The following is a 26,417-nucleotide window of genomic DNA, read 5'->3' on the forward strand; positions in this document are numbered from 1 at the left end:
CAACAATGCAAAAAACTGACCAGCCCCAATAAGATTTGGAGGTAGACTGCTCCTTTCCAAGGAGGCTCGATTTTGGTACTGGCGAGGGGATCAGGGAGGAAGAGAAGGCGCAAAATTTGTCCGAGATCGTACGTGGTTTGAAATCCTTCTGCTTCCCAAGGGGACAAGCTGCTCTGGTGCGCCCCTCCCCAAACTTATAACGGCAGCTCCATCCAAAGCGGTTCCTTAGTAACCATCCCCAGGAAAGCATCCTTCCTTGCCACCCACGGGTGGGGAGGGGAGAGGAAATTTGGAGAGACTTCTGTCTGGAAGGGTTGCGAAAACAGGATTGGCAGCTTTCCCTCTGCACCCACGTTGGGCTGGGTGGCGGAGATGGAGGACGGAGGGTGGGGGGGTCTCGACCCCATGGACCGGAACAGGGAGGCCCATTCAATGCAGGAAGGAAGAGAGACCCTGGATGGGGGAGAAATTCCACTCTCCGAAATTATAAATAACACCAAGCGGGGTTAGCAACTTTCCGACAGGAAGTTTTTCTCTTGAGAATATCTCAATTTTGTCCCCAGATGACCTGGAGTTGGGAGGATTATGTTAGTAAGAAGCGTTTTGTACATGCTCAGAGGCTATGAGAAAGGAAAGAGACAGAAAGAGACAGAGAAATAGAGAAACAGAGAGAGAGAGATATGATAAATATAGAAAGAAAAGAGAGAGAGAGATGACAAATATAGAAAGAGAGAGACAGAGACAGAGAGAGATGATAAACAGAGAGAGAGATGATAAATATAGAAAGAGAGAGAGAGAGAGAGAGAGAGATGATAAATATAGAAAGAAAAGAGAGAGAGAGATGACAAATATAGAAAGAGAGAGAGAGACAGAGACAGAGAGAGATGATAAACAGAGAGAGAGATGATAAATATACAAAGAGAGAGAGAGAGAGAGACAAAGAGATGATAAACAGAGAGACAGATGATAAATATAGAAAGAAAAGAGAGAGAGAGAGACAGAGACAGACAGAGAGATGTTAAACAGAGAGAGAGATTATAAATATAGAAAGAAAAGAGAGAAAGAGAGAGATGATAAATATAGAAAGAAAAGAGATAGAAAGAGAGAGAGAGTTGATAAATATAGAAAGAGAGAGAGAGACAGAGACAGAGAGAGATGATAAACAGAGAGACATATGATAAATATAGAAAGAAAAGAGAGAGAAAGAGAGAGAGAGATGATAAATATACAAAGAAGAGAGAGAGAGAGAGTAGTAGATGCTTGGAACAAATTCCCAGCAGACATAGTTGGTAAATCCACAGGAACTGAATTTAAACGTACCTGGGATAAACATAGATCCATCCTAAGATAAAATACAATATAAGGCAGACTCGATGGACCAGGACCTATGTTTCTAGGTTTCTATGATAAATATAGAAAGAAAAGAGAGAGAAAGAGAGAGAGAGAAACAGAGAGATGATAAATAAAAGAGAGAGAAAGAGAGAGACACACAGAGAGAGAGATGATAAATAAAAGAAAGAAAAGAAAAGAGAAAGAGACAGAAAGACACACACACACACACACACACACACACAGAGAGAGGATAAATATAGAAAGAAAAGAGAGAGAAACAGAGAAACAGAGAGCTGATGAATAAAGAAAAGAGATAGAAAGAGAGAGAGAGAAAGAGAGAGAGGAGAGAGAGAACTGCCCCAAATTTCCTGCTGTGGGTTCTCCAGAACCTGTTGTATTTCACCCCAGAATCCAGGTGAGGAAAGAGAAAAGGTGATTCATAGGAACAGGTGAGGTAAGCCAATATTTAAACATTTAGCACTGCTCCTCGGAGGTGTGAGGTTACTCATTCTGCCATCACTTCCGACACTTCAGCTGCTCCAGAGGGGCAGGAACGAAGGGAAAGGGCTTTGGGCATTTGGGCCGTGACTTCATATTAACAGCAAACCCAGTTTGTGCACCCCTAAAGTAACCCAGGAATGTGAGTTCATTCACAGGGCCTGCTGGGGATTCGAAGGGCATCACACAAAAGGGACACACTTTCCCCTAGATTAATATCTCTAGATTTGGAGGGTGGCTGCAGATAGAGGTTTATTGGTCCAAGCCATGGTTTGTCCAACTTGCTCACTTGAAGGTGGATGGACTTCGCCTCCCAGAATTTGCAAGAGAGTAAGGAAGGAAGGAAGGAAAGAAGGAAGAAGAAGAGGGAGGGAGGAATGATTCCTCAGAGGTCAGTAAGGGGCGTGCATAATTGCACCAGCCTGTTTCTCTCTTACTAGTATCATGTACATAAATATTGTTATATCTTTGTATACCACCAATACGTACTTGAGAAAACAAATAAATATAAATAAAGGAAGGAAGGAAGGAAAAAAGAAAGAGAGAAAGAAAGAGGTGGAGGAAGGGCAGAGGAAGAAGGAAAGGAAGGAAGGAGAAGAGGGAGGAAGGAAGGAAAAAAGGGAAGGAGGAAGGGAAGGAAGAAAGGAAGAGAAAGAAAGAAAGAGGTGGAGGGTGGGACAGAGGAAGAAGGGAAGGAAGGAGAAAAGGGAAAGAGGAAGGAAGGAAGAGAAAGAAAGAGAGAGAAAGAAAGAAAGAAAGAGATGATGGGAGAGACAGAGGGAGAAGGGAAGGAAGGGAGGGAGGAGAAGAGGGAGGGAGGAAAAAGGAAGGAAGAGAAAGGAAGGAAGGGAGGGAGGGAGGATCAATATCCTTAACCCAGAGCCCAAATATTAAAAACACAAAGGCAAATGGCTAAAGAAGGATTTCCCCAGAAAGGGCCAGGAAAATATATCTCTAAATGCCCAGGAACACCAACAATTGCAATAAAACCTCTGGGCTTCTTCTGATATATAAAATAAACTGAGTTGACGTATTTATTGCATTCCATATTATTTATGCCCTGCTTTGAGAGGCAGGGAGTTCGGGTTTTGAGGTGAGGCGGATATAAACTCACCTCCTGCATCCCTTCAAAAAAAATGAAAGCAGTTTTTCTTGCTATACTTCAATAACTTTCCGCATCTTAAATAGCCATTTTGGTGGACTGGAGTTGAATGCAGCCTGGCAGTTAATTTGTAGGCTCCCTTTTAACTTTTGAACTATTCCTTGGCTCCAAACTCTGTTTTTCTCCCTCCCTCCATCCCCGTCTGTCTGTCTGTGGAATCCCCAAAGGGTTTTCTTCAAAACTTTGATTTAAAGAAGTATCAAAGCCCTCTTGGTTTACGGTGGCTCTATTAAAAGAGAGAGAGAAGGCAACAACCATTGCAAAATAATGTGTTGTTTTTTTGGCTGTGACTAACCAAGATGGCAACTCTCAAAATCTTGGAAACTTTTGAGTTGCAATAATAATGGAAAGAGCATTGAAGGGAGAGAGACTTGAGGGCAGAGTCTGCAAATTGGATAACTTTAAGAGTATGCCCAGAATTCTTTCCTTCCTTCCTTCCTTCCTTCCTTCCTTCCTTCCTTCCTTCCATTTCCTCTTGTCTTTCCTTCCTTCCTCCTGTCCTTTTTCCTTCTCCTTTCTTCCTTCCAGTCTCCTTCCCCCTCCCTCATTTTCCTTGTCTTTTTCCTTCCCTTCTTCCTTCCTCCTCTTTCCATTTTCTTTCTTCCTTCCTTCCTCCCTCCCTTCCACTTCTCTTATTTCCTTCCTTCCTCCTGTCCTTTTTCCTCCTCTTTCCTTCCTTCCAGTCTCCTTCCCTCCCTCCGTCCTTCCCCTTGTCCTTTTCCTTCCCACCATCCTCTTTCCATTTTATATCGTCCTGGTTTTTTCTTTCTTCCTTCTTTTCTCCCTCCCTCCTTCCCCTTCCTTCCTTCCCCCTCCCTCCCTCCTCTTTCCATTTTCTATCTTCCTGTTTTTTCCTTCCTTCCTTCCTTTTTCCCTCCCTCCCCTCTCCCTCCCTTCCTCCTTTCCTTCTTCTGTCCTCTGCCTCTCCTTCTTCCCTGTCTTCCTTCTATCCTCCCTTTCCCCTTCCTTCCTTCCCTCCTTTTCTCTTTTCCCTCCCTCCCTCCTTCTGTCTTCCTTCTTTCTTCCCTCCCTGGGGAATCCTGGGAATTGAAGTCCAGAAATCTTAAAGTGCCCAAGGTTTTTTTTTTTGGAGGGGGGGGGAGGTGAAAATGACCCAGAGGGCTGAGTTTAGCCTAAAGGATGATCAAATCGCTGACCGCTTCCTCAACCTTCCCCAATCCTTTTTTCCTTTCTCTTTTCCCCTCCTACTCCATCCCCCCCAACTTGGGTCAGACCCGTGTTCACCTGATAGTACTTCCAGAGGACTCCCCCACCCATCACTCCCGGCCGGCCCCCCTCCATGAGTGGCCGCCAAAAGCCGGATTAATCCTGGTGGCCCGAGAAGCCCCCAGCCGCCTTGAGCCGCATTTAAATAAATTGAGCGCTAATTCAATGTCACCTGCCAGTTAGCAGCACCAGATGCCGGCAGTTATGCCCGGTAACCACGGCTTGATCGGCAAACCATGGTTTAAGTCAACCCTGGTTTCGCCCAGCAAAGAGGCGGTTCCAAAGCGGAGTCGGAAGTAAGCCCCTCCCCCTCCTTTGAAACCTCTCCCCCTCCTCCTTCTTTAGGGCATCCTCCCCCCAGCATCCTGGTCGGGGGGGGGGGCACCTGGCTGTGGCAGATGGGCCTTGGAGTCTAGTCTCTCCCCACAGCATCCCGCTGGTTCATTGACCCCCGTTGGAATTTGGAGTCCACTTTCGGGCTATTCCCTCTACTAGCATGGCTGTGGCAGATGGGTGCTGGAGTCCAGTCATAGACTCTCTCCCCACAGCATCCTGTGGGTCCATTGACCCCCGATGGAGTTTGGAGTTCAATTTCGGGATGTTCCCCTACTAGCATGGCTGTGGCAGATGGGTCCTGGAGTCCAGTCTCTCTCCCCTCAGCATCCCGCTGGTCCATTGACCCCCGGTGGAGTTTGGAGTCCACTTTCGGGCTATTCCAAGTAGCATCCTGGCCCCTCTCCTTCTGGCTGAGCCCGATGGGCCCCGGAATGCCCCTCCTTCAGGCTCTCCCGCCTCCTCCCTCCGCCCCAGGGCCGCGGGCGGGGTCTGGGGGGGGGGGCGAAGGCCGATAAGGGGGTCCAGCCCTCCCCATCTCCTGGGGGTGACGTCAGGCGGGGCCGGGCCAGGCGGCGGCGGCGACGGCGGCGGCGGAGGCAGCCAGAAGCACCGGCGGGGCTGCAGCGGCGCAGCTGCCGAGCCGAGCGAGCGGAGGAAGCGGCGGCGGGCACCGGCCAACCGGGCACCGGGCGCCGCCTGGATGCGCTGCGGAGGAGGCGGAGGCGGCCCGGCTGACCTCAGGCGTCCCCCGGCCAAGCTGACCCACCGCCCGCCGCCGCCGTCGGACCCCCTTCCATGAGCCCCGGAGGCTGCCGGGGGGCGGTTCGAGCCCCCCATTCGGGCAGCGGACGGCGCCCCCGCTGACCCCTCCCGCCGGCCCGGCCCGACTTCGCGGCGGCTTTGGGGGGGGAAGGCGGGGGTCGCCCTTTCGCTCGCGCTTTCGCTCTCTCGCTCTCGCTTTCTCCGCCGGCCGGTCGGTCGGTTGGCTGCAGCGGCGACCCCCTCCTCCAACTCTCCCCGCATGGCTGGGAAGATTTGACGCCCCCCTCCGCCTCCCCTCCTCCGCGCTTCTGCCATCGCAGGCGTGACAATGTGGATGCAGTGGGGCTCGGCGACCAGGTAAGCGGGCTGCTCCGCGCGTGGGGAGGGGAGGGGGGCGCGTGGGGAGGGGAGGGGGCGCGTTGGGGTCCAGTGGAGGGCGGCGGCGGCGGCGGGATTTCAGAGGAGGGGGCGACCTTCTCTTCCAACTTCCCCGTCCTCTGAGTCGCGCGGCGGGCGGGGAGGGAGGGGGGCGACTTTCACTTTCAGGACCAGGGAAAGCGGCGGCGGGGAAAGGGGGGGGGGGTTTCCCACCGCCCGATGGCGCAGCAGCTGGAACAGCTGGCTCCGCGCGGCGAGGGCGGGCGGGGTGGGGGGTGTCTCTGGCTCTCGCCCTCGGAGGCGGCCACCCACCCACCCACCCACCCTCCCGGGAACGCGCGGGGGCTTCGTGGGGCCGGTGTGTACAGCGTGTCGTCGCCCCAGCCGCGGCCAAGGACTCCCCCCTCCCCGGGCGGCCGCCTCCGACGTGGAACCGAGACGCGTGCAAGCCTTTTCAGTTCCTCGCGTGTTTATGCAACAGCCTGCCACGCACACGGAGATCCACGTGCCCGGGGACTGGGGGGGGACTGGATATTGCACGACCTCTCTTTTTTGGGGGGGCCCGCAGTTGGTTGGACCCCCCCCCCCATCCGGCCAGACCCGAGAGAAGTTGGCTTGGCGGGGGGGAAAAACCCCAACCCGGGTCCGTGTGAAGGTGAACCCTCCCCGCTTTTCCCCGCGAGCGCGCGTGTAAAGGGAGCGTCGTGGGCATCGTTCGCCCCCTCCCCCCTCCCCCCTCCCTTTCCCCCTCTCGTGAGAATGCAGCAGACTTCGCGGGTGGGCGAAGAGGCGCGTCTTTAGCATCTCCAGGAACCCCTTGGAGACCTCTTCCACGTAGAAATTCGGGGTTACCTCCCAAAAGTCAACTCTGAGGGGGGGTCTTCCAAGAAGAGGCTGGGCCACCGTTTGCCCACCGAGGTCACCTGCTCAGGCAGGGGTGGCGGGGTTGAGCTAAATGACCGCCAAGGCCCCTTCCACCCGTGTTCGTCTCATATATCTCACCCCTCCTTCGTCCTTGGCTCTGGGAATGAATTCTATCCCTACCTTCTTTGCGACTCTGCGAATTTGGGGTGGCGGGGGTTGGTGGAAGTAAGGTCAAGCCTGTATTTCTCCTGGCAGCTTCTGTAGAAGATAATCTAATACAGATAGATAATAGGTAATCTAAATAAGAATAAGAATAAGAATAAGAAGAATAAGAATAAGAATAAGAACAGTAAGAATAATAAGAATAAGAATATAAGAATAATAAGAATGAGAAAAATAAGAATATAAGAATACAAGAATACAAGAATAAGAATACAAGAATACAAGAATATAAGAATATAAGAATACAAGAATATAAGAATAAGAATAAGAATACAGTATAAGAATACAAGAATACAAGAATAAGAATACAAGAATACAAGAATAAGAATAAGAATATAAGAATACAAGAATACAAGAATACAAGAATACAAGAATAAGAATACAAGAATACAAGAATACAGGAATATAAGAATAAGAGAGCCTGCTTTTCTTTTTGCAAAGAACGGGGTCTTTCTGGCTGATTGTGTTGTGTGTTTGTGTGTCTTCTTAAAAAGGGCTGGTGGAGGTAAATTGAGATGTTTGTGGTGTTTTTCCGGTGTGTGTGTGAGAGAGAGAGTGAGATTAAGGTCGCACCGCTTGCTACTTTCACCCAGTCTCTCGAATTCTATTCTACGTGCTGCTCGGTGGAAGAAATCTCTGCCTTCTCTCTGTGTGTAACTTGCCCGCAACTTGACACAGAAAGGCTGTTGTCCCCTTACTTAGGCTCAGTGCCTGGTTGTGGGTCCATCGTCATCCTCATCCTCGGGTGTTGTTCTTTTTGAATGGCAGCTGCCAGAAAAGCCCAGCCCTCTCTGAGCCGGGCGGGAGGGGGGCAGGGGGAGAGAAACCTTATCAAATACAGTATCCTGATTTATTTTTATTTTTTGCAAAACTCTCCTGCAGGAGATTGAGAAGGCTTGTATTGTTGGGGGGCGGGGGGCGAGTGGGATGCTGACTTCTTCCAGTCTGGCTCCAATCTGCTGTTTCCAGGAAGGCTAAGCAACACCCCCTCCCTCCCCTCCCTCCCTCCCAGATTTATTATTTCTAAGAAGAAAATCTTCATCAGGTCTTGCTTTCAACCTCCTCCTCGCCAGCAGCTGACGACGGGGCTCCGTGCCAAAAGCCCCCCCCAAACCCCCCCCCCCCCCCCCGATTCTCCCTTCTCCCTCTGTGCTCCAAGCTACAATTTTAACCTAATTTTCTTTTTTTTAAAAAATCGGGGGCAGGGAAGCAGACCCCTTAGAGTTTCTCAAGGAAGCATATATTTTTTGCAGCGCCTGTGATTCCTGCAAAAGCTCGGAATCCACCCAGCGATTCCGGATGATTAATAAACAGCTGATCGCGGCCCGGATCAGACCTGCCGAGTCGGTGGGGGGATTTCGAGGGGAAAATCAGTCAGCAATGAACTGAAAGGGAACTCTGAGGCTGACCCTGGACGGAGTTTCCAGCAGGAAGGGAGAGTTAAGGGAAAGGCTGGGTGAAATCCTCTCTCTCCCTCTCTCTCTCTCTCTCTTTCTCTCTCTCTCTGTGTGTTTATCCACACACAAACACTCACTCTCTCTCTCTCACTCACACACACACACACACACACACACACATATCTTGTTTCTCTCCTGATAATAAGCATAATGATAATAATAATAATGAGTGCATGGTAATAAGGTCAAGTGCTTATTTCAGGGTTCCAGAATAATATAAGATGGACTCTTATTTTCAGGAAAGGAAGGGAGGAAGGAGGTGATGGTGGAAAGAAGGAAGGAAGGAAGGAAGGAAGGAAAGAGATGATGGAGGAAAGAAGGGAGGAAGGGAGGAGGTGATGGAGGAAAGAAGGGAGGGAGGAAGGGAGGAGGTGATGGAGGAAAGAAGGGAGGAAGGGAGGAAGGAAGGAAGTGATGGAGGGAAGAAGGGAGGAAGGAAGGAGGGAGTGAAGGAAGAAAGGAGGGAGGTGATGGAGGAAAGAAGGGAGGAAGGAAGGAGGTGATGGAGGAAAGAAGGGAGGAAGGAAGGAGGGGATGGAGGAAAGAAGGGAGGAAGGGAGGAGGTGATGGAGGAAAGAAGGGAGGAAGGGAGGAAGGAAGGAAGTGATGGAGGGAAGAAGGGAGGAAGGAAGGAGGGAGTGAAGGAAGAAAGGTAGGAGGTGATGGAGGAAAGGAGGAAGGAAGGAAGGGGAAGGTGATAGAGGGAAGGAGGGAGGGAGGGAGAGAAATGAATAGGTGGATGGAGATAGATAGATAGATAGATAGATAGATAGATAGATAGATAGATAGATAGATAGATAGAAAGATAGATACCCTATTTCCCCCAAAATAAGACCTCCTCAGATAATAAGGCCAATCAGACTTTTGAGTGCATGGCAATAGGGCCAAACTCTTATTTCAGGGTTTAGAAAAATATAAGACAGGGTCTTATTTCAAGGGAAACACACACAAACACAAACACACACCTGTCTTATGTTTTAATGGGCTTTGGAGTGAATGGGGAGAACCATAGAAGTGGGTGGCAAGCTCTTGATCTCAGTGGCAAGGCTTTGAACTTTTCCAAAAGTCACCCTTTCTCCCAGCAGCATGTCAATCAGACACACACGCAGCCGTGTGTGTGTGTTGTGTTTTGCACTAGCAAAAATTGTGCTTGGGAAGAGCTCCGATCCACTAGAGGCGATGCCAAGATACAGGAAAAGAGGCATTTTTGGTTTGGAAAATGACTTTTGATGGATGCCAAAAAGAGAATTAGCCTATGGGTGATTCAACCCGGCCTTGTTATTCAGAAACAAACTATGGTTTAGTACAGAAGCAGAACCTCTCTGGATTTTTTGCAAAAGGGCTGAGATTCAAACTGGGAATCCCCTTTGTTGGCTCACGGCTGCGTCCGTTTGCAACGGGATGGTGGTTTGTAAGTTTTTGCAAAGCTGGCTTGTCAAGTTCCCGGAGGAGGCTGGAGACGGCCTGACCTTGGTTTGATTCAAGAAAAGGCGTTTCCAGGTGCCCGTGTTGGCTTGTGTTCAGCACCATGACAACTGATTCCCGCTCCTTCGGTGCAGCAAAAGGACGTCGGGGAAAACACAACCGGCCATTATATTCTGGTCAGGATAACAAGACGTGAAGACTCCGGTTTTAAAGAAACGGGCGAAGTCTTAACGTGTAGAAAATTAAGATTAAAAACTAAACCGTGTTGATTTTCAAAGCCGGCTTCCCAGCATACGAACCAAGTTTTAATTTCTGGGATCTGAATTCTGCTTTGAAATTTTGGGAATTACGAATGATTTCGCAATATCAGGATATTCGGGATTTTTCCTTCTTCTTCTAATTTTAAGTCTCCTTTCTCCACTTTTTTTTTATTTAAAAAAAGGACGTTCTTGTATGTTCTTTTTCTTCTTTTTGGAAAAAAATTCCTCTGTGGATTTTATTCATGATGTTCCTGATTCACGATTTACAGCAGAAAAACCAAACCGAGACGGTCGTTAAATGAATTTCGACCCACGTTTATTACCTTTCCTGCTGCGGTTGTTAACCCACCATTGTTAAGTTTACTTATTTACTTATTTATGTATTCATTCGACTTCTATGCCGCCCAGTCCCGAAGGAGTCTGGACTTAATAACATGGTCGTTAAGTGAGTCCAGTTTTCCCATTGACCTTTCCGGCCAGCAGGTTGTGACCCCTGGGGACATTGAGACGGTCATCAATGTGAGTCAGTGGCCAATTTTGATCCCATGATCCTGTGTTGTAAGTGTGAAAAACGATCACGAGTCGCTTTTTGTAATTTTGAATAGTCACTAAGTGAACAGTTGTAAGTGGAGGACTTTCTGTATAAATATTTTGGGAATTTGTCAGCCTCTGTTGCCGTTGTCATTGACCCGAAAGGAACCATTGGCTGCCTTTTCAAAGTTTGGCATCTGATTTTTTTCCCCTCCTCGATTTTGGGGACGAGAAAAGACATCCGTGGTTATTCACTGCCTTGACTGCTCCCTGCCCAGCTAAGAACATCCATCTCTGGGTGTTTGTTTGTGTTTGCGTGTTTCTAAAGTGTCTCTCTGTGTGTGTGTTTGTGTGTCGCAGTCATTCATTGGAACCGAAGGAGAAGACAAAACACCAATTCTGCTTTAGCTGCGGTCAGGTGGTAGGAAAAACGAGTCGAAGGCTTGGCTGCATAGCTAGAAGTATCACAGGCAGGAAGAGGGAGATTGTGATCCCGCTGTATAGAGCACTGGTGAGATCCCATTTGGAATAATATTGTGTTCAGTTCTGGAGACCTCACCCACAAAAAGATTAGATTAGATTAGATTTATTGGATTTATATGCCGCCCCTCTCCGCAGATATTGATAAAACTGAACGGGTCCAAAGACAGGCTACAAGAATGGTGGAAGGTCTTAAGCATAAAACCTATCAGGAAAGACTCCATGAACTCCATCTGTATAGTCTGGAGGACAGAAGGGAAAGGGGGGACAGGATCGAAATATTGAAATATATTAAAGGGTTAAATAAGGTCCAGGAGGGAAGTGTTTTCAATAGGAAAGTGAACCCAAGAACAAGGGGGCACAATCTGGAGTTAGTTGGGGGAAAGATAACAAGCAACGTGAGAAAATATGATTTGACTGAAAGAGTCGTAGATGCTTGGAACAAACTTCCAGCAGATGTGGTTGATCAATCCACAGGAACTGAATTTAAACATGCCTGGGATAAACATCGATCCATCCTAAGATAAAATGCAGGAAATAGTATAAGGGCAGATTAGATGGACCAGGAGGTCTTTTTCTGCGGTCAGTCTTCTATGTTTCTAGATTGCAGTTAAACAAACCATGGTTTGTCAGGATGGGCGCCTAAGAACCAAGGTTGATGCTTTTGGTGTGGATGTCTTGCATTGTGACATTTTGGGGGATGGGGTGAGAAGGACCAGCCCTCTAAGATGGAATTTATTCATGTATGCCTGTTATCCATTCAGTTGTGAGATCTGCCCATCTCGGCCTGTGTTTATATTTCACACTTTTGCCCTTAGAAGGGATTGAAGTCACGGTCCTGGAGGCACAAAATGGATTGAATGATAAAAGAGCTAAGGAGGTGTGTGAAACACAAAGCCTGGGAGGAGGAGGAGGAGGAGGAAGAAGAAATGAAAGAAAAAAGGAGAAGAATTAAGGAAGAAATAAAAGAGAGGGAAGGAGGGAGGAAAAAGAGAAGGAGGAATTGAAGGGAGGGAGGGAGGAAAAAAGAAGAAAGTGAAGCAGATGGAGGAAGGGAGGGGGAGGGAGGAAAGGAGGGAAAAAGAAGAATAAAATGAGACAGAGAGAGGAAAGAAGGAAGGAAGGAAAGGAGGAGAAAATGAGGCAGAGAGAGGAAGGAAGGGAGGGAGGAAAGAAGAAGAAAATGAGTCAGAGAGAGGAAGGGAGGAAAGGAGGAAAGAAGAAGAAAGTTAAGCAGAGGAAGGAAGGAAAGGAGGAAAGAAGAAGAAAGTTAAGCAGAGGAAGGAAGGAAAGGAGGAAAGAAGAAGAAAATGAGACAGAGAGAGGAAGGGAGGAAAGAAGAAGAAAGTTAAGCAGAGGAAGGAAGGAAGGAAGGAAAAGAGGAAAAAAGAAGAAAATGAGGCAGAGAGAGAAAGGAAGGAAAGAAAGAAGGGAGGAAAAGAGGAAAGAAGAAGAAGAAAGTTAAGCAGAGGAAGGAAGAAAGAAAGAAAGGAAGGAATAAGAAAATGAGGCAGAGAGAGGAAGGAAGGAAGGAAAGGAGGAAAGAAGAAGAAGAAGAAGAAAGTGAAGCAAAGGGAGGAAGAAAGAAGGGAGGGAAGCAGGTCAACTGCTTCACACGTATGACGGTTTCGGGGTCACACGATCCCCTTTTACGACCTCCCAACCAGCCCAGTCAACGAGGAAGGCAGATCCAAACTTAACAACCGCGTGACTGACAGACAACACCAGTGCTTCGCTTAAGAACGATGGCAAGAAAGGTGGTGAAAATGGGCCGAAGCCTCCCTTCGCCCCTCGTCTCGCTTAGCCGGGCCTCTGCAGGGCTCCATGGGGGTCCTGACAAGGGGGACTTCCTCTGTGCTCCAACGTGGCCCCCTCCCCAGCCGCTGGACCCTCGTGGGACTTGGAAGGCGAGGAGTTCCTCTTTTTTTGCGCCAGTCTGCAGTGATGGCTGGGCCAGCCTGCTGGGGTTCTGGTGGCTGCAGTTGGACAGCATCTCCTCGCCTGCCTGGCCTCCTCTGGCATGTGGGGATGTAAGTGGTGTGGGGCGAAGGGGTGCCAACCAGCCGAGGCTTTTTCCAAGCCGTTTAAGGCTTTGCCCTCAGTTGGGAGGTTCCCTGCCAATGCAGCCCACCCCCAAACTCTGCATTCGATATTTTGCAAAGTCTCGCTTGGAAAAAATAGCTTTTCTGTCTGTCGGCTGTCGGAAATCTCCTTCGTTGTCTTCTGTTGGGTTGCGAGCAGGTTCTTGAACATGTACAGAGGGCTGCCGGAACTGTTTTAGCCAGCTGAAGGATTCCTTTGCTGGACCTAAAGTGGAGGTTGGAAGTTGGGGGGGATACAGATGCTCTTTGGGGTGCCAGAAATGTTTTCTGGGCTTTTGAGAGGCAGGGGGCTTCCGTGAGGGAGCCGCATGGGGGTTTTTGGGGAGGGGTCTCTCAAAAGGGACCTGGGCTGCATTGAAGGGGAGGGGTGTTGAATGAGGTGGAGGAAAGGAGCCTGCAATGCACTCAAAAAAACCCTCAAGGTTATTTCCAAAGGGGAAGATCTGGAGGTAAATCACAGGGTCTGCTCCAAAAAACCGTCTGTTATGTGTTGGCCCCTTTCCCACAATGTGCGATCTTCCTCCATGTCCCCAGTTGGCCCTCTGGTGAGAAGAGGGAGGGAGGAGAAAGAGAGAGAGAGAGAGAGAGAAGGAAGGGAAATGAAGGAAGAAAGAAGAAAGGAGGGAGGGAGGAGAAAGAAGGAAGGAGAAAGAGAGAGAATGAAGAGAAATGAAGGAAGAAGGAAGAGAGAGGGAGGGAGGGGAAAGAAGGAAGGAGAGAGAGAAGGAAGGAAAATGAAGGAAGAAGAAGGAAGAGAGAGCAAGGGAGGAGAAAGAAGGAAGGAGAAATAATAATAATAATAATAATAATAATAATAATAATAATAATAATAATTTATTAGACATATGCTGCCCCTCTCTGAAGACTCGGGGCAGCTCACAACAGCAATAAAACAGTACAATACAAATCTAATGGTTAAAACTATAACTAAAAACCTACTATCTTAAAAAACAAACAATACTATACAGTCACAACCACACATAACTCTTAATGGTCAGAGAAGGGGAGACATCAATCATCCCATGCGTGGCGACATTGATAGGTCTTCAGGGTCTTGCGGAAGGCAGGGAGGGTGGGGGCCATTCTAATCTCCGGGGGGGAGTTGATTCCAGAGGGCCGGGGCCACCACAGAGAAGGCTCTTCCCCTGGGTCCCGCCAGACGGCATTGTTTAGTCAATGGGACCTGGAGAAGGCTGACTTTGTGGAACCTGATCGAAAATGAACGAAGAAGGAAAAAAGAAGGGAGGATAGGTGGGAGAGTAGGACAGTGGGAGAGAAGGAAGGGAGAAAGGAAATTAATAAATGTCTCACTGAGAATAGAAATTGTGGGCTCAATTGTCATGAGTCAAGGACTACACGTACACACACACACACACACACACTTAAAAGGAAAGCCATTATAGATTTTGGCCCTCACTTGTCCTCAATTGGCTGCTGCTGAGACGAGCCAAGCACTTCGTTTAAAAAGAAATATACAACATTTGGCAAGGGGATTGAAGAGAACTTGCCTTCAGGTATGATTTTATGGCTCCATAAATTAGGAACTCAAAAGCTTTGCTCGTAAATAGCCTCATCAGCTTTGGCCTCAATAACTGGACCGGCCACTAGAGGCAGTATGGAGCTCAGCTTCCTTGCCTGCCTGGTCTCTGCCGACATCTAGTGGCGAAATCTATATTAGTTATATTATTTCTTTGCAATCAGGATATGGCAGTTTTCTGGGATTTGCATTAGAGATTTTTTTTAAAAAAAATTCAGTGGTCCAAGACTGGGGAATTCTGGGAATTCCTTCCTTCCCCCCTTCCTTCCTTCCTTCTCCTCTTCTCTAGCATCCATCCATCATCATATCCATCCAGTTATATTTCCTTCCTTCCTTCCTTCCTCTCTATCATCCATCCATTGTCATTTTCATCCAGTTATATTTCCTTCCTTCCTTCCTTCCTTCCTTCCTTCCTTCCTTCCTTCTTTTGATCTTTCTCTCTCTTTTCCTTCCTACTCTTTCCTCCCTCCTTCTTTCCCTCTCTCCCTCCCTCCCTTCCCTTCCCTTCCTTTCTGCCTGCTGTTGTGTTGTTGTGGTAACAGACTATTGGGGCTTGTCAACCGTATTGTTCGCAGCTCAAAGGGTTGTGTATCCCTGAGTTGTGCGTTTGTGTGGAACCGTGTGCTTTGTTGACACACCATGTTGAGGTCCACACACAAAAAAGGCAACTCTGGTTTGCCACTGCAGCCCCTCCTGCAGCCTGCTCCCTTTGGATATCCGACGTGTCCCCTCCCTCCAGCCAGTTGGGATTCGGTCAATAAATCTGAGGTTAAACAAGCCAAGATTTGAGCATAAGGCAATATTTCCATGTTTTCCTCCCCTCTAGATGTGATGCTGGCAGGAATTGGGAAAATTAAACCCGGCTTTCTCACACAGCCTGTTGGCCTTCCTGGCTTGTAGGGCTGGTTTTGCAACGAGAGGAAAGCGCATTCTTTACAGGCAAACCTCGTTTGTTTGTGTGAATGGTGTCGGGGTAAAGAGACAGGATTAGGCTTCTTGAGCAAAGCTGGAGAAGGAGCGTAGGAGCAGCCAGAGTTTCACTTAGCGACCAAATACACGGTCGCAACTGTAGTTGCTAAACGAGGAGTGATCTGCCCATATTTGGACCTGTCCGTGGTGCTGAAATCGTCTCCCCACAATTGGGAACCAGAATTTCCATTGCTAAGTGAGGTGGTTGTTAAGTGAGTCCCTCCTCTTTTTCTTCCTCTTCCTCCTTTTTTTCTCTTTCCCTCTCACTCTCTTCCTCCCTCCCCACTCTCTGCCCCTCTTTTCCTTTTATTTCCTTCCTTCCCCTCTGTTTCTTTATCTCCACCCTCTGCCCGTCCCTCCTTTATTTCTCTCTCTCCCTCCCCTTTCCATTTCCTTCCTTCCTTTCTCTCTGTTCCTTTATCTCGTCCCTCCACTTCTTCTTCTTCTTTCTTTCTTTCTTTCTCTTTCTTTCCCTCTTTCTTTCCCTCTCTCTTTCCATTCCTTCCTTTCCCTCTGTTACTTTATCTTCTCCCTCCACTTCTTTTTCTTTCTCTCTTTCTCTCTCTCTTTTTCCCTCTCTCCTTCCCTTCCCTCCCTCCCTCCCTTTTCCTCTGTTACTTTATCTTCTCCCTCCACTTTTTTTCTTTCTCTCTTTCTCTCTTTCTTTCCCTCTCTCCTTCCCTTCCCTCCCTCCTTTTCCCTCTGTTCCTTTATCTTTTCCCTTCAGTTCTTTTCTCTCTCTCTCTTTCTTCCTCTTTCTTTCCCTCTGTCCTTCCCTCCCTCCCTTTCTTTCCCTCTGTTCCTTTATCTCATCCCTCCGCTTCTACTTGCTCTCCCTCTCTCTTTTTCTTTCCCTTTCTCTCCTTCTCTCCCTCTGTTCCTCCCTTCTTCCCTCCATCACCTTCCCCTCCCTTCCCTCCTCCCTTTTTCCTCCTTTTTTCCTTCCCTCCTCCCTCCCTCCCTTCCCCTGCTACCCCCCCCCCTCCTTGTACTTCTAAGGCAAATGCTCCTCTCAGGCACTTTTCCAGGTTATTAAGCCAGCTTTGCTGTACTGCTCCCACTTGCTGTATTTTCTTGATTGCATGGATCGTAAAAAGACAACAACCCCCAAAAAACACCCAGAAATAAGAGCCGGATCACTTTCATCTCCTGCGGTTTAAAAGCGACATTCTTGTGGCAGAGCCGGGGGTGGGGGGAGGCAGCGGTGGGTGAGCGGCTATTCTCATCCTCGGTGGAAATCAGGAAATTGTCAGAGTTTTCTCCTCGGAGGCTTAAAGGACACAAGCAGCTCATAGAAACAGAGAAACCTAGAAGATTGACGGCAGAAAAAGACCTCATGGTCCATCTAAGTATACCATCGAGTTAGACTGTTTCCTGTATTTTATCTTAGGGTGGATGGATGTTTACCCCAGGCATGTTTAAATTCAGTTCCTGTGGATTGACCAACCACGTCTGCTGGAAGTTTGTTCCAAGCATCTACTACTCTTTCAGTCAAATAATATTTTCTCACGTGGCTTCTGATCTTTCCCCCAACTCACCTCAGATGGTTGCCCCCTTGTTCTTGGGTTCACTTTCCTATTAAAAACACTTCCCGACTTATTTAACCCTTTCACATATTTAAATGTTTCGGTCATGTGCCCCCTTTCCCTTCTGTCCTCCAGACTAGACAGATGGAGTTCATGAAATCTTTCCTGATAGGTTTTATGGTCCTCTGGGGGAACCACACAAGGTTAGGTTAGGTTTATTGGATTTATATGCCGCCCCTCTCCGCAAACTCGGGGCGGCTCACAACAATAATAAAAAACAGTACAGTACATAATACCAAATCCAATGCCCACCCATCTAGTTACAATTTAAAATTAATAATCTCATAAAAACAGTATATATAAAAAACAGGCACACAGTCAATCAATCAACAAAACAACATGGGCAAGGGGGAGGTGTTTTAGTTCCCCCATGCCTGACGGCAAAGGTGGGTCTTAAGGAGTTTATGAAAGTCAGGGAGGGTGGGGGCAATCCTAATCTCCGGGGGGAGCTGGTTCCAGAGGGTTGGGGCCCCCACAGAGAAGGCTCTTCCCCTGGGTCCCGCCAGACGACATTGTTTAGTCGACGGAACCCGGAGAAGGCCAACTCTGTGGGACCTAACCTGTCGCTGGGATTCGTGCGGCAGGAGGCGGCGGTTGGAGATGAACGTTATGGCTTCTTGGGGGGGGCAACCCGCTCCACACCACCACTTTCCCATCACTAAAGCCCAGTCCTTGACCTACAACCACAAGGGAGCTCCCCAAAGGTCCCCTTGCTAAACCGGATGCTTATAATATGAGTTTGGCCCATTAAAATAACCTTCCCTACCATTACTGTTGTTAAGAAAATCGCAGAAGTTCTTCAGTTAGCAACATGGTTGTTAAGTGAATCCGATTTCCCCCTTTTTCTTTTTTTCTTTTTCTTTCTTTCTTTTATTGGATTTGTGTGCCGCCCCTCTCCATGGACTCGGAGCGGCTAACAAGAGTGACAAAAAACAGAATGTAAAAACCCAATACTACAAAAGCTAAAAACCCTTGTTATAAAACCAATCATACATACAAACATACCATGCATAAATTGTAGGAGCCTAGGGGGAAAGATTATCTTAATTCCCCCATGCCTGACGACAGAGGTGGGTTTTGAGGAGGCAAGGAGGTTGGGGGCTATTCTAATCTCTGGGGGGGAGTTGGTTCCAGAGGGTCGGGGCCGCCACAGAGAAGGCTCTTCCCCTGGGCCCCGCCAACCGACATTGTTTAGTTGATGGGACCTGGAGAAGGCCCACTCTGTGCAACCTAACTGGTCGCTGGGATTTTTAGGATATTATTTTATTGTTTTATTATATTACTGTGTATTTCGATTGTATTTTATTACTGTTGTATTTATCCCATTGGTTAGCCACTCAAAGTCCACTTCGGAATGAGCGACACATAAATACAATTAATAATCATGATGATGATGATGATGACGATGATGACGATGATAATAATAATAATAATAATAGTAATAATAATAATAATAATAATAATAATCTCTTGACGTTCAAATTCCCCCACAAATTTCCAGCATATTCAAACTCAAATTTAAATGTTTTTGTGTGTGTGTGTGTGTGAGTGTGTATATATATATGTGTGTGTGTGTGTCTGTCTGTGTGTGTATATATATTTTGCTTGCGTCTCGGCTCATAACTTGGAATACTTGCATGTGGAGCAGCTCGTATCTAGAGGTACTACTGTATATAAAATTTAAAAAATTCTGTAAAAATATGTGATACACACACACACACACATATTTGGGAATACAGTGATCCCCCGATCATTGCGAGGGTTCCGTTCCAGGAGCCCCCGCAATGATCGGTTTTTCGCGAAGTAGCGCTGCGGAAGTAAAAACACCATCTGCGCATGCGCAGATGGTGTTTTTACTTCCGCAGCGCTAGCGAGGAGCCGAAGATTGGGGTTCCTGGGAAGGGGACTCAGCTGGGAAGCGGCGCTGGGGTTTCCCCACCACCCACGCAAACTCCTCGCTGCCACTCGCCCGCCCTTCGCCCGCCCACGCCGTTCGCTCGCGCCGCTTCCCAGCTGAGTCCTGAAGCCAATTCGCTTCAGGACTCAGCTGGGAAGCGGCGAGAATGAACGGCGTGGGCGGGCGAAGGGCGGGGCGCGCGGGCAGGCAGGCGGCGGACAAGCCATTCGCTCGCGCCACTCGCTCGCGCCGCTTCCCAGCTGAGTCCTGAAGCCAATTCGCTTCAGGACTCAGCTGGGAAGCGGCGAGAATGAACGGCGTGGGCGGGCGAAGGGCGGGCGGGCGGCAGCGAGGAGTTTGCGTGGGCGGTGGGGAAACTCCTCGCTGATGCCCGCCGCTCGCCCTCCCACCAGCAAGAGGGGGAAGACCTAGGGAAGCCGCCCAGCAGCTGATCTGCCCGGCGCCATCTACGCATGTGTGCCCATAGAAAAAAGGGCGCGCATGCGCAGATGGTGTTTTTACTTCCGGGTTGCAAAATCGCCATATAGCCATTTCGCAATGATCGGGATCGCAATACCCGGGGGATCACTGTAATCTCATTGTGAAAAATGCAAGTAATTGTATTTTTCTCCCCCTTTTTATTGGAATCTGTGGGTTAAAAGAAGGGCGAAGCCTGCAGAAGAGTAGCTTATTGCTAATTAAGTTTTTCAATCTCCTGCTTATTGCCCAAGATCCTTCGTTTGCCTAAAACGGTGGAATGGCAGGATATTCAATTAAAACAGCTTTGATTCCCACAGTCGGGTCCAGTCGGGTTAGCAGCCTCTGGAAAACCAAATTACGGACAGCATCGAAATGCGTTTTAGACCATTGCAAATGTGCATTTAAAAAAAAGACAATTAGAGAGGGGTTTTTTTTAAAAAAAAGGCGGATAATAACGATGGGCAATTGAATGAAAGAGTTGGCTAACTTCGTACGGATTAATCCGTGGTCTTAATGGATATTGGAGATGCTCCTTCAGAGAAGAGGAAGCGGGTGTCGTAAAAAGAATGGTTTTTATTGGACCCTTTTGGGAACTTTACGCTTCTGTTCAGTTTTGTTTAATATTCATAAGTTTGTGTGGAGAGCAAGGGGACCTCTGCGTGTGGTTTTTTTTCTTGAAGACATTTTAGGACACAACTAGGTGTCTTCATCAATGCATCATCACTGCTAGGGGCATTGCAGAGAAGAGGAGGAAGGAGGAGGAGGAAGGAGTTGCAGTCGGTGATTTCTGAGCTTGGTAGTTCAATTCAATTCAATTCAATTTATTAGATTTGTATGCCGCCCCTCTCCGAAGACCCAGGGCAGCTCACAACAACAATAAAAACAATATTCCAGCGAAAACAAATCTCATATTAAAAAGCACATAAAACCCTATGATATTTTAAAAATCAAACAACATATACATACCCAAACATAAATATAAAAAAGCCTGGGGGAAAGGTTTCTCAACTCCCCCATGCCTGGCGGTATAGATGGGTCTTGAGTAATTTACGAAAGACAAGGAGTGTGGGGGCAGTTCTAATCTCCGGGGGGAGTTGTTTCCAGAGGGCCGGGGCTGCCACAGAGAAGGCTCTTCCCCTGGGGCCTGCCAAACGACATTGTTTGGTCGACGGGACCCGGAGAAGGCCAACTCTGTGGGACCTTATCAGTCGCTGGGATTCGTGCGGTAGTAGGCTGTTCCGGAGGTACTCTGGTCCAATGCCATGCAGATCTTTCATCGTCCAACAAGGTAACGCCATCAGTGTTGGAAGTCCTGTGGGGTCCTTGAGGGCTGTTTTGTTGCAGACGTTTCATTACCAAACTAGGTTACATCCTCAGAAGGCAAGGAGGTTTGCAGAGAGGAGGGGGAAGGAGGAGGATTGTGGGTTTCTTGGTGACCTCTGAGCTTGCGGACAGGGTCATAACCCCACTGCAGAACTACGGAACTCTGGGAGTTGCAGTTGAGGATTCTGTATACTCATATATATATATTGAGAATAATATATACATATATATGTATGTATATTGAGGGCCTGCATACTGCACGAGTTCAAAAGAGGGCTGTGAAAATATTGACTGACCCCTCGCTTCAACTCCGACCCTCAAAACGTCACTGCAGAGCCCTGCACACCAAGACAACTAGACACAAGACAACTAGACACAAGAACAGTTTTTTCCCCAATGCCATCACTCTGCTAAACAAATAATTCCCTCCACAGTGTCAAACCTTTTACTAAGTCTGCACTGCTATTACTACAGTTTTTTCTCTTCGTTCCTCTCACCTCCTCCCACTTAGAACTGGAGCTTGTTGCTTGCACCCTTATGATTTTTATTAATATTGGTTGTTTCCTGATTGCTTATTGGACCCCTATGACAATCATTAAGTGTTGGGCCTCATGGTTCTTGACAAATGTCTGTCTATCTATCTATCTATCTATCTATCTATCTATCTATCTATCTATCTATCTATCTATCTATCCATCTGTTTATTAGATTTGTATGCCACCCCTCTCCGTAGATTCGTGACGGCTAACAACAATAACAAGAAACAGCATAAAACAAATCTAATATTTAAATTACTAAAATCCTTTATTAAAAATGAAACATACACACAAACATACTATGCATAAATTGTATAGGCCTAGGGGGAAGGTAATATCTCAATTCCCCCATGCCTGACGACAGAGGTATGTTTTATGGAGCTTACGAAAGGCGAGGAGGGTGGGGGCAATTCTGATCTCTGGGGGGAATTGGTTCCAGAGGGCTGGGGCCGCCACGGAGAAGGCTCTTCCCCTGGGCCCCGCCAAATGACATTGTTTAGTTGACGGGACCCGGAGAAGGCCAACTCTGTGGGACCTAACTGGTCGCTGGGATTCCTTGTTTCCAATTACACTTGGCCAATAAAGAATTCTATTCTATTCTATTCTATTCTATTCTATTCCAGTTCAGTCCAGTCCAGTCTATTCTATTCTATTCCAGTTCAGTCCAGTCCAGTCCAGTCCATTCCATTCCATTCCATTCCATTCCATTCCATTCCATTCTATTCTATTCTATTCTATTCTATTCTATTCTAGTCATCTAATCTAACTCTACTCTACTCTGTATTCTGTTCTATTCTATTCCTTATTCCATTCCATTCCATTCTATTCAAGCGACTAAGGTCAGGAAATTCTGCCCGGATTCTTTCACACTCCAGTTTTATTCCCAACGGATCCTTCCAGGCCCATCTGTTTACGATGCCCGCAAGCCGTCGCCTGCCTCCCTTGGCACAATAGACCCACAAACCACACCCCTACTGGGAACAGGCCCCTTCCTCTTGAAGGATCTGCCCCCCCCAAAACACTGGCAGCCTTGTCCCAGGGCGGACAGACAGTCGGGGTTTTCATTGGATCGAAGGCTGCCCCCCTCCCTTCCCTCTGCCTCTCCAACGCTCAAACCACGTCTGGTGGGAACAGGGGCTCTTTGTCTCCCGTGAAATGCGCACCTGCTCCACACATTCAATCCTTGGGCACTCCCATGGCCCCTCGCAGACAACTGGCCCGAAAGCAGAAGCCCCTTCCCCTACTTTTCTATCCTTGGAAGTCATGGATAGAATTCTGCAATTGGAAGGGGGACCTCAGAGGCCTCCTAGCCCAGCCTCCTACGCCTTTCCAGACAAAGGGTTTCTTCTTGAAGACTTCCAGGAATGGAGCACCCACAACTTCTGGAGGGAAGCCCTTCCTTCCATGGATGGGTTGATCTGAGACACTGGTGGCGAATCTATGGCATGGGTGCCACAGGTGGCACATTGAGCCATATCTGCTGGCACGTGAGTTGTTGCCCTAGCTCAGCTCCAACATGCATGTGTGTGTTCTGGACAGCTGAGTTTTGGCTCGTGCAGAGGCTCTGGGAGGGCGTTTTTGGCTTCCAGAAAGCCTCCAGGAGGATGAGAGAGGGCGTTTTTACCCTCCCCCAGCTCCAGCGAAGCCTTTGGAGCCTGGGGAGTGTTGTGGTTAGCTCTGGCCCAGCTCCTGCCCCAAGGACTGTGGATGTAGGGGAGACATCCACATGCTGCAGGCCTGTTTTGCCCCCGGTGGAATCTGCTGATGAAGGCTCCTCTGACCAAGAAGACATGAGTGACAGGGAGGAGGAGAGTGTGGCAGACAGCTCAGAAGGAGATCAATTATCTAGCTCCTCCTTGGATTCAGAACAAGAGTTAATGATACAGCCACGCATGCGGAGAGCGTTGCATAGGCAACAACAACTGAGAGATTATTATCAAAGAAAATGAGGCCACCTGTGGTTGGGTGGGGCTGTGGTAATTAGTGAGGCTGCTATAAATAGCAGTCTGTGGGTTTGGCCATTGTGGAGGATTATCTGATTGTTGTGTTTCGTGACTGCTTTACTGACTTTGACCTTTTGTGTGCTGATTTCCCCCCGCTTTGAAGCTAAACCAGAGCAAAGTGTGTTTCACTTTGTGAAAGAAGGACTGTGAATTGCCTCACAGCTGCAAGCTAAGTATCACAGAATTGATAAGGGACTTGTACAAATTACCAGTTTGTTTGGAGACGAGTGCTCTTGGCTATACCAAAAGAGGGCTTAGTTTAAGTGACTTTTCATTATAAAGAACATTGTTTTGAATTTTCAAACGTGTGTGTGTGTCTGAACTTTGTATCTGTGAATTTTTGGGAGGAGTCTACCAGAGAGCCCAACAGAACAGGGAGGGGGAAGGGCAAGCCTACTGGGCCCACCAGAAGTTGGGAAATAGGCCGTTTCTGGCCTCCAGAGGGCCGCTCGGAGGGTGAGAGGAGCTGTTTTCGCCCTCCCCAGGCATTGCATTATGGGTGTGGGCACTTGCACATGTGCGATAGTGTGCATGCATGCTCTTTCAGCACCCGAGGAGAAAAAGGAGAGAGTTCTCTTCTTCAGGAGTGTGCGGAGTGACCCTTGTGTTTTTCAAGTATGCACATGCGCAAAGGAAACATAGAATTCTAGCAGCAGAGATCCAGCAGATAGTCAGGAAATACGAGCAACGGTTCATTCACACAAAGCATTAAAGCATATAAAATAGTACTTACTTTAGCAAATATCGTAGTCAGGTTAAACAGTCCAGCCATACACAGTCAAATCAGTCAATAACTCTCAATGCATTAACAATACCACAAGCCTTACTTGTACAGCTTACAAATTCAATTCAATTCAATTCAATTTATTAGATTTGTATGCCGCCCCTCTCTGAAGACTTGGGGCGGCTCACAACAGTAATAAAAACAGTATAACAATGGAACAAATCTAATAATAAAATTATATTAAAAATCCCAACAATTTAAAAACCATACAGCACATACACACCAAACATAAAATATAAGAATCCCCCATGCCTGGCGATATAGGCGGGTCTTGAGTAACTTGCGAAAGACAAGGAGGGTGGGGGCCATTCTAATCTCCGGGGGGAGTTGATTCCAGAGGGCCGGGGCCGCCACAGAGAAGGCTCTTCCCCTGGGGCCCGCCAAATGACATTGTTTGGTCGACGGGACCCAGAGAAGGCCAACTCTGTGGGACCTTATCGGCCACTGGGATTCATGTGGTAGAAGGCGGTTCCGGAGGTATTCTGGTCCAATGCCATGAAGGGCTTTAAAGGTCATTACCAACACTAAACTATTATCGAACACACAGTTCTTACTACAGCAGTCACAATGAATCAGCAATACCACACAGAGAAGAAACAGAAAATCAGAGAGTTAGCAGAGAGAGAGAGAGAATCACACTTCTGGCTCCCTCTTGTGGCCATCTGCAACACTACGTCTTAAAGCTATAGTGCTTCACTACATACAAGCATTCATTGCTAGCTTGTTTATATATTGCCAAACCCAAAATCTTATGACCTTGGAGGTCTTCTAGTCCAACCCCCACCCCACCTGTCAAGCAGAAGACCCCATACCATCCAGTGTTGTTTCTTGAGGATGGCCATGTTAACTGTCTTTTAGTACAGAGAAGAGGAGGTCAATGGCAATAGCAATAGCATTTAGACCTATCTACTGCTTCCTAGTGCTTTTCCAGCCCTCTCTAAGCGGTTTACAGAATCAGCCTCTTTCCCCCAACAATCTGGGTCCTAATTTGACCCATCTTGGAAGGATGGAAGGTTGAGTCAACCTTGACCCTGGTGAGATTAGATCTGCCAAACTGCTGGCAGCCGGTGATCAGCAGAAGTAGCTTGCAGTGCAGCACTCTAACCACTGCACCACCGAGGCTCAACCTGTTCTCCAAAGCACCTGAAGGCAAGACAAGAAGCAACGGATGGAGAGAGCTTAACCTGGGGTCTTAAGGAGAAATTTGGGGGTTTGAGAACAATTCACCAGTGGGATGTAGAACTTCTGAGGGGTCCATCCCTGGAGGTCTTCGAGACAAGGCTGGGCATCATTGGTGCACGGCCTCCTGCTTGAGCAGGGGGTTGGACTAGAAGACCTTCAAGGTCCCTTCCAACTCTGTGATTGTATAATTGCAAATCGATTAATTAGCAGAAAGGTTTTCCTCCAAAAGTTGTGGGTTCTCCATCACTGAAGGCCTTCAAGGAGAGGTTGGACAGCCATTTGTCTGGGATTTATATTTATTTATATTTAATCTCAGTACTAAGAAAAATAAATACCTAAACATAAGTTATACTCCAAATGGTGGAAGATTTCCTGCTTGAGCAGGAGGTTGGGCTAGAAGACCTCAAAGGTCCCTTCCAGTCCTAGAAGTAAGATTAATAAATAAATAAATTCTGGAGCTAGATTTGGAAGTCTAAAGAAACATCCTAGAGTAAAATAATAGCAAACGGCTTCCTTATTAGTCTATCACAAAAAATACATTCATACATCCTTTATAGTGCCAGAAAGTTGACCTTGATCTGAATTTTTTTAAAAAAGTATTCCACCTTTACCTTAAATCAAGATCACCGCAGCCCATTTTGCAACCAGCGAAGGGTAATTTTATGTAAAACTCATCCATCGGTTCCCAAGCGAGAAATACAAAATGGGAAAAATCCTTTCGTTTCGTGATTGTCTTCTATACCACAGGGAGCATCGAGGTCACATCCTTGTTGCGGTTGATTCATGTACTTTTATGTCTCCAAGAAGCGGACAAAAGCCCGAATAGAAACGAAATAGACCCCTCCATGTTCGAAGGTCCACAAAACCTTCTTAAAGCAGACCAGGGAATTCATTATAGGCCACCACATTGAAAAAAAATATTAAGTCATGTGCCAGGGTGGGATTCAGCTCCTACAATCTTACCCCCGATCATTTAGTGACTTGGGTGGGGGGTTGGACTAGCTGACCTCCAAGGCCCCTCTCAACTCTAGTTAATCTAATCTCTGACCCTTAGAAGTTAACAATGGCACTGAAACACAAAAGG

At 47.7% G+C, this 26,417-nt stretch overlaps 1 protein-coding gene across 1 annotated transcript in view; it reads left to right on the plus strand.

Moving 5' to 3' along the window:
- Positions 1-5,603: 5,603 nt before the first annotated feature.
- Positions 5,604-26,417, plus strand: part of AJAP1 (adherens junctions associated protein 1) — an 89,083-nt gene continuing 68,269 nt past the window's right edge. Inside the window, exon 1 of the mRNA XM_070758232.1 lies at positions 5,604-5,674. Coding sequence (XP_070614333.1) covers positions 5,646-5,674 — 29 coding nt within the window. The 5' untranslated portion in view covers positions 5,604-5,645. The remainder of the gene's footprint in view (positions 5,675-26,417) is intronic.

The sequence above is a fragment of the Erythrolamprus reginae genome, chromosome 8 (genome assembly GCF_031021105.1).
Source record: "Erythrolamprus reginae isolate rEryReg1 chromosome 8, rEryReg1.hap1, whole genome shotgun sequence".
Lineage (NCBI taxonomy): Eukaryota > Metazoa > Chordata > Lepidosauria > Squamata > Dipsadidae > Erythrolamprus > Erythrolamprus reginae.